We start from the raw sequence: 8,046 nt of genomic DNA on the forward strand, positions 1-8,046 counted from the left end.
CAATGTTCCCTCTTTGCAGTGTTCTTATTGACCGCTAAAATTGCCTAAAAGGCCACTTTTGAAAAGGAACGAATGTAACGTCAATATCGTCACAGAACTTGATCAAGTCCGAAAACGTAACTAAATTAGCAGCGGCAAAACCAATGTGCGACGGACGGGATGAGGAGTAGACGGTGACGCCATGTTGACTGTTTTGAATGGTAGTGCCTTGCGAGGTCTGTACTAGCTAGTACCTAGGTCTTCCAGGTCGAAGGGACTACCTACTTAACTGGCGGAGGGATTATGGGCCGGGGGCAAAAGGTGTTGCGCGGCCTGGCCAACTAAACTGTAAACTACCCCCTCATGAAGTAGCCAAGTGTTCTCCTAAATTACGAAATATACTAGTAGTAGGCAGTACCTAATGGCATAATTCAAGCACTTTATCGGGAAGTGGCCGCATTCCGAGAGAGGTGGCCCCTATGTCATTTAGCGTACCTATGGCTTTGGTACTCTTATCTTTGCTAGTTCCTGCAAAGTCAACACTACAAAAATAGGCCTTAGCATGTAGCTACTACCTACCTAGTACCTAGTTGAGCAGTTAAGCTAGGCTAGTTTGGTAGCCTGATCCATTTTCATAACACAATTAGGCCGAACCCTAGCCTACAAGAGCGCATAGCTTTAAATAATAAATAAAATGTTGATTAAAAAGAACTACATTTACATTGCACATTAGGCTATGTGAAGCCTAGGCTATCGTGCCCTACGGTACATTAGCGTACCGAAAGAAGGACTTACCAGAACGATGTCCAAAATACCGATATCCTTTTCTACAAGATTGGTTAGCCCACAGAGAATCGGAGATCTCACGTTCAACGAGCAGAATTGATACCAACTCTGTCTAAAGTCGCCGCCAATGTAATAGGCTAATCTAATCTATTAAGCATTAGCCTTTCTCTACTTTAAACTTTCGTGTGTTAAGTTTCCTTCGACATTCCCGTCGTCAGTCATACGTTACTGTTCTCATTTTTTGTAGGCATAAATAGTATCTGGAAAAGTGCATTACCTTAATATTATAATTACTAAGTAATATAGCTAAAATAAAAATATATACCATCTTTCATATCATAATAAGACTAAAATATAGACACTTTGAGAAGATACTCACAAGTGTATTGCTATTTTTAAATAAACATCAAATTAATAAAACTTAAATGACGGACGTAGGTCTCGGACAACTTCAATGTTTTGCCTTTTGATGTATTCACTCTGATTGACCATAGGAAATTGGAATATTGTCAGAACACCTTATAAATAGCTCTTGAGAGATTACTGGAATATTGTTTATAAAGGCTTGTGTAGAGATAACAGAAACTGTCTGTCTCATAGCTGACGAAATTGCAGAAATGATGCTATTGAAAGCATGATACTAAAACAAGCACATTAGAGCGCCGTTACAAAGATTTCATCTCGCGGTAACAACTACTGTTACACTCCATCGGTAAGAAAGAAAAAAGACGACACCTGAATCGACAATAAAGAGGGTAACGTAATGAGAATGAAAACATTTTAAAAGGTTATTTGAAGAATATCGAGACCAAGAAGAAAAATAACAACAAAGACAGACATAATAAAATATGAGAATATATATACATGTTAAGAAGGAATAACAGTATTTCAGAACGGTGAAGATATATGACAAGAACAGGCAAGAGATAACATATAATAGTTTTAGTAACTTTTGAATGACAATCTATGCTATCAGACGTTCAGAATACAAAGAACCTAATAAAAGAAATATAGAATGATAAAAAAAAAAAAAAAAAAAAAAAAAAAAAAAAAAAAAAAAAAAAAAAAAAAAAAAAAAAAAAAAAAAAAAAAAAAAAAAAAAAAAAAAAAAAAAAAAAAAAAAAAAAAAAAAAAAAAAAAAAACACATCCAAAAATATAAAGTGACATAAAAGAATACTGAACAGAAACTTGAACATAAAACAAAGCGAGTACCATGTGTTACTCCACTGTGTGGAGCAGGAGTGTATGAATATAATATTATATTTAAACATAATAGGAATTGAACCAATGAAAGGAATTATTTTTTCAGACGAAGACATATAAAAAAATCAAGATAGGCGCATGAAAACAGACAAAGCACCAACACCAGAAGCGGGGCCCCTTGTAAGGACAATGCCTTTTTTGGGGGGGGGGGGCAAACATTTTTTGTACATATATTCATCATTTCCGCTTTGTAGTAGATTAAACCTTTGTATAGAGCACTTTCCGGCCTTTCTGCCGATGTATATAACATGTCTATTTGTTGTACAGTAAGTTCCAGAAGTGAAGCGACAAACTTCAGAATTGATCGTACATCTATAGAAACTTATGGGTTGCCAGTTAGTATATTTTATTCCAATTACTGTCATCCTATTTATCTGATAATACGTATCAGTGATTAACTGTATAAGCGCACAAAGTATTTCTCCAGTGAATGATCATTGTTAGTTCAGTAATTGTTTATTAATAGAAAAAAAAGAATTTCCCCAAAGAAACATCTGCGGCTTCCAAAGTGTGATATGAAATGTTCGCCATAGAGTGGCAGCAGGAACCGTGTGCATATAGCATTGGCCTAATATTTGTAAATTAACTTTCTACTTTTATAGCGTTATATCGAAAGTTATTATGATTTCTTTTGATAAAGCACAGAGAAGTTTAGCATCTGATTAAATGAAAAAAATAAATAAGACAAGTTGGTGTAAAAAGAAGAAGAAAAAAAAAAAAAGAAATCCAAGTTATGTGCGCGTTTAACGTTGGTTACATGGTTAGGCCTATTTCAAGAAACAAGGAAATATATTTTCCAGCTTGTTAGTTAATAATTTCATGGAATTTCTCGATTGTGCAAATTTTTGCATGCGGAATTGCGTTCAGGGTCGCACCAAACAAGTATTTTCGTAGGTTTCCACCTTTTTTTTTTTTTTTTCTTTTTAGTGCACAAGTGAGACTATTCTTGTCCATACGATCCGGAGTGTGAATATGCTTGGCGAGCATTATTTTAATTCGAGTATCCCCTGTTATCTCTGCTCTCTCTCTCTCTCTCTCTCTCTCTCCTCTCTCTCTCTCTCTCTCTCTCTCTCTCAGGACGTTTTTTTATCTATCAGGAATAACCAGAGGTCTGTTTTAAGAATCGAGCACTAGGCCTATTGGTCATGCTCGGTGCTTCTTTATATATATATATATATATATATATATATATATATATATATATATATATATATATATATATATATATATATATATAATCCCAAAAAAACTCATAAATTTCTGTTATGCAATAATACTTGACTGGATCGAACTGATTACTGGTTGTCAGTGGAAATATGAATTTGGGTGATATCACTCCCTTATGATACGCCCACTTACGCAAATTCAGTCTTAAATTTCACGGTTGGGATATGATTCGAAGATTTGAGGTAATAGGTTGAAGTGAAATATGTGGAGTTAGTATTGTGGGTAGAGGTTGAGGTAGAGGGGGGAAGGGGTGGTTGGGGTCTGCCGTCTCCCTACTTAACCAGAGGGTGATTTTACGGGTGTTCTGGTTGCTTGCGACCGACTTTCTTATTTTTTATATAGCGAGTCTGTTTCCCAGGTGCAAGGACAGGTCCTGGTATCGGTCCTGAAGGTTCTATCTTTGCCTAAATAACAGACAGTGGCCCTGCATTGTAAGCCTTGCAATGCCCGGAACTAGGCCTAGTCACCTGAAAGTAGCAGCAGAGGTTAGAGCCTTTCTCGAAGATGGTTATGCTAAGTCCTAGAAGCTAGAATCAGAACTACCAACCACCCCCAACTTCTCCATTGAATCTAGGTGCATTCATGGTTGATTATGTTTAATGTCGCAGGAATTTCTCCTTCACATTCTATTGATACTTGCATGGTTTTATGCATCTTCGCTAGAATAATTGATAATACGCTATAATATTAAATATTTGTTTCCACATTGCTCGAAATATACATTGGTAATGTTGGTAATCCTGTGTTGAACGAGAATTTCAAATTGTTTCGTTTCTAAAGTTTGAAGTAATTGCTATACTTTAAAATAATTACTATTACCGTAATTTTTTCTTGTGATTGTTATAAATATCATAGATTTGATATTTGTGCATCATATGTTAGCTTTATTTTGCTTGATAGAGCTTTCACTGTAGAAAAAATATATATTTTTCAGCTACGAGTTGTAGTTGCCAGTTAGTGAATTTCGAACGAAATTCTCTGAAATTTGTCGCTTCAGTTTTGGAACTTACTGTACATAGCCTTAATTGTATTCATATAAATTGTGTTTGAGAAAACACAAATCGGCTGCTGCCGATCCCCGTGTGAGGACCAGAGATTAAGACAGGGAGCTGGGTACTGATGATTTATTTACAGACAAACTAGGTTGACATAGATAGGTGCAGACGGATATGTAGTGCCAAGTCTCGCACCGCAAACAGAAATGACTCCGAGACGGTAAATTTGTGTTTTCTTACAGACATTCATTTAGATATAATTAAGCGCACAAATAATGGAATTGCAAGTGTTATACATCGGCGAAAAAGGCCGCGGAACGCTCTATCGGATGGAAGTAAAAAAAACGCGACTTGACGATTGGTTACAATGAAAATAGGGAAAAAGCGTTGCCTTACAAATACTCTGCCCCAAGACAATGATTATTTGGAGTAATTATTGGATGACAATCTAGAAGCAGGGGCGACCCCGTGTCGTTGTGGCACTTGATGTGGGGCGTCCTCGAGTATAGTCCTTCAGTTTTGCTGATCGACAGGATGCCTCCCCTGGCGGTAGCCTTGGGGGTTCTACTGTATGCCGGGTGACCAAGACTGCGAGAGAGAGCTGCATTGTGTGTGGTGGTGGAGTGGGACGGCCGTGGGGACCCCCAGGTGGGCAGCGGCACCCCGCCCGCGGGCAGAGCGGAACCACAGGTGAGCAGCGGCGTCAGCAGGTCAAGAAACCCACAGGTAGTGGCGTTGGCAGGCAGGGGAGGCCCACAGGCGTGGCAGCGGTGTCGGTGGGCCGAGGAGGACTACAGGCGGCGGCGTTTGAAAAGGTGAGCAGGTTCACAGGTGTAGCATCGAAGTCAGGAAGCCGAGCGAGCCCCAGGAAAATAACGGCAGTGTCGAGGATTTGAAGAGGCCCACAGGCGAGCGACGTCACGGGGCCAAGCAGGCCCACGTGTGCGGCAGCGACGTTCGGGTGGGTATAAGCAGGTCCCTCGGTGTATGCAACAAGCGTCGGCAGGCAGGGGAAGCCCACAGGCAGCGACGTCGGGTGGGTAAAGCACGTCCCTGGGTATAGCAGCAGTGTCGGCAGGCAGGGGAGGCCCACAGGCAGTGATGTCGGGTGGGTAAAGCACATCCCTGGGTGTAGCAGCGGCGCCGGCAGGCAGGGATTTCGTCTGGGGACTCGCAGGTGCGGCAATGGCGCCGGGAGGGGGAAAAACCGAGGAGGCCCCCCCAGTTGCGGCGGGTCGAGAAGATATCTGGCGTCCCCCGGGTGAGACAAAGGAGCCACGACGTCAGATGGATGTTTCTGAACCGCCGCCTGAATTTTGTGTTGGGTGAGCCAGCACCCAGCTACCCGTCCTCGAAATAAACGCCAAAACACGCTGGGAAGCAGTACCGTGATTAGTCCGTTAATGGCGTTGGTGTCATCTTCGCAGTGGAGTTTTCAGAGACCTAAACTGTGGCGCCGCATTGAGTCCGTTTAAGGTTCTCTGAAGGTGGAGCGGCCGTAATTAGGTCCGTTAAAGGCTGGGCCTAAAACCTGTGTGTCCGTTAAGGCTGGGCCTAAAACCGCTGTGTCACCAACTCCAGGAGGTCACCATTTGTGAGGACCAGAGATTAAGACAGGTAGCTGGTACTGATAATTTTATTTTACAGACAAACTAGTTGACATAGACAGGTGCGGACGGATATGCAGTGCAGTCCTCGCACAAACAGAAAATGACTCTGAGACGGTAAATTTGTTTTCTTACAGACATTCATTTAGATATAATTAAGCGTACAAATAATGGAATTGCAAGTGTTATACATCGGCGAAAAGGCCGCAGAATGCTCTATCGGATGGAAGTAAGAACAAACGCGACTTGACGATTGGTTACAATTGAAAATAGGGAAAAAGCGTTGTCCTTACACCCGTTTTCCTATCTCTCTCAGGTTGGACTACATTGCGGTCCGCATGCCGTGCTCATAAACCCATTTTGATCTATAATAAAGTTAATACGGGCTGCTCTATGAGCAAGAGCCCATGCTGGCACAGGCCAGGTTAATCTCAACAACATATAATAAAGTCAGTACTCGCTTACCTGCCTAATTGTCGATACCTCACAACTGGTGATCTCCCAGATTGGATGGTGATTCAGTGGTTTAGGCCCATCCTTTAACGGAATGGATTACAGCCGCTCACCTTCAGAAAGCCTTTAATGGACTCACAACAGCGCCACAGTTTAGGCCTCTGAAAGCTCCTTTCCGCAGACACACCAATGCCATTAGCGGACTAAATATGGCACGCCTTCCCGGTGTGTTTTGGTGTTTTTGACAATTGGTTTGGCCCGCCATTTACATCTCCTGACGACTGACGAGTGAGAAATATCGACAATGCCAGGTCCTCACAAAGTAGACAACTCCTCGGTCACAACCCCAAGCCCCGAGCCCTCCGCCGCAAACTGGCCGTCAGGTTGCCCCCATTCTGCACGGAAGACCCATCCTCCTGGTTCTACAGAGCCGAGGGCCAGTTCCGAATCGTGAGGCTCATAGACGACGTCCTCAAGGCCGACCTCTTCATAGCTGCTCTCTCCTTGTAGCTTCACCGATGCACAACACACACCTGAGGGATGCCTGGGACAGGTGATGGGTTCTCTACACCTCCCAGAGACCAACGAGCATGGATAGAAAAAGGAGATCAGCCTCAGATGCGAGATATCCCTCCGCCACCTATCCCCGGAGGTGCGAGGACAGATCCCCGACACATACACTCTTCCCGAGGACGACCTGCTGGAGAAAGCTTTGGAGCTGCGAAACTCGCCGCCCTGCCAGTGACCATCTGCCCAGTGACAGAGGAATCTGAGGCACTGGAGATAAATGCAGTGCACCAAAGGAGGGGCCCCATGCAGCAGCAAACAGATAACCATCCCTGGTGCTTCTTCCACCAGAGATTCGGTAAATACGCCAGTAAGTGTGAACCCCCTGCTCCTATCAGCGGCCAAAAACGGGCAAAGGCAGCCACGCCCCACACAAGACATGGCCGCGACCTCGACGGGGACACACTCCTTAGGTTTCTATGTCTGCAACGTGATCTCCGGCCACATGCTGCTCATCGGCACCAGGGCAATGCAGTCTGTGTTCCCTTTGTCAGGAGACGATTGAGCCTGCACCGCCCTTGTAGCTGCCAACAGGACTCCCATGCACTCCTACAGTACAAAGCCTCTGAAGATATCAGTCATGGGGCATATTTACACATGGCCATTCATCATCGCAGACGTCAAGGCCCCTTTCCTGGGGGCGGATTTCCTGGCACAGCATGGACTCCTGGTTGATGTGACTGGCAAGCGCCTCTTGATACAGAAACATGCTGCTCTGTCCTGCTTTCCACAAGCCTGGGCATCCCTGCCATCTACTCCATTGCACCGCACAAATACAGCAACCTCCTGCAGGAGTTCCCCGAAGTTTTCATGCTGGAACTGCGCCAGGTGACTGGCACCCCGGCCAAGCACGGTATATTCCATCATATCAATACCATGGGCATCCCCACACATGCGAAATTCCACCGACTTTCTCCAAATCGCCTTCGTAATGGTAGGAGGGCCTTTGCAGAGATGGAACGGATGGGGATCTGCAAAAAGCCATCGAGCCCCTGGACCTCGCCCCTCCACAGGGTGAGGAAATCAGACGGGACCTGGAGGCCGTGCAGAGACTACCGATGACTGAACCTGGTGAAGACCCCTGATCACTACCCCCTGCCAAACATGCAGGACATGACCGGGGCCTTGTACGGCACAAAGATTTTCACAAAGTTGGACCTTCTGAAGT

At 43.8% G+C, this 8,046-nt stretch overlaps 1 protein-coding gene across 1 annotated transcript in view; it reads left to right on the forward strand.

Annotated features, from left to right (window-relative positions):
* Positions 1 to 6,851: 6,851 nt before the first annotated feature.
* Positions 6,852 to 8,046, forward strand: part of LOC135199648 (translation factor Guf1, mitochondrial-like) — a 324,533-nt gene continuing 323,338 nt past the window's right edge. The window contains exon 1 of the mRNA XM_064227805.1: positions 6,852 to 7,188. Coding sequence (XP_064083875.1) covers positions 6,852 to 7,188 — 337 coding nt within the window. The remainder of the gene's footprint in view (positions 7,189 to 8,046) is intronic.

The sequence above is a fragment of the Macrobrachium nipponense genome, chromosome 26 (assembly GCF_015104395.2).
Source record: "Macrobrachium nipponense isolate FS-2020 chromosome 26, ASM1510439v2, whole genome shotgun sequence".
NCBI classification, from domain to species: Eukaryota; Metazoa; Arthropoda; class Malacostraca; order Decapoda; family Palaemonidae; genus Macrobrachium; species Macrobrachium nipponense.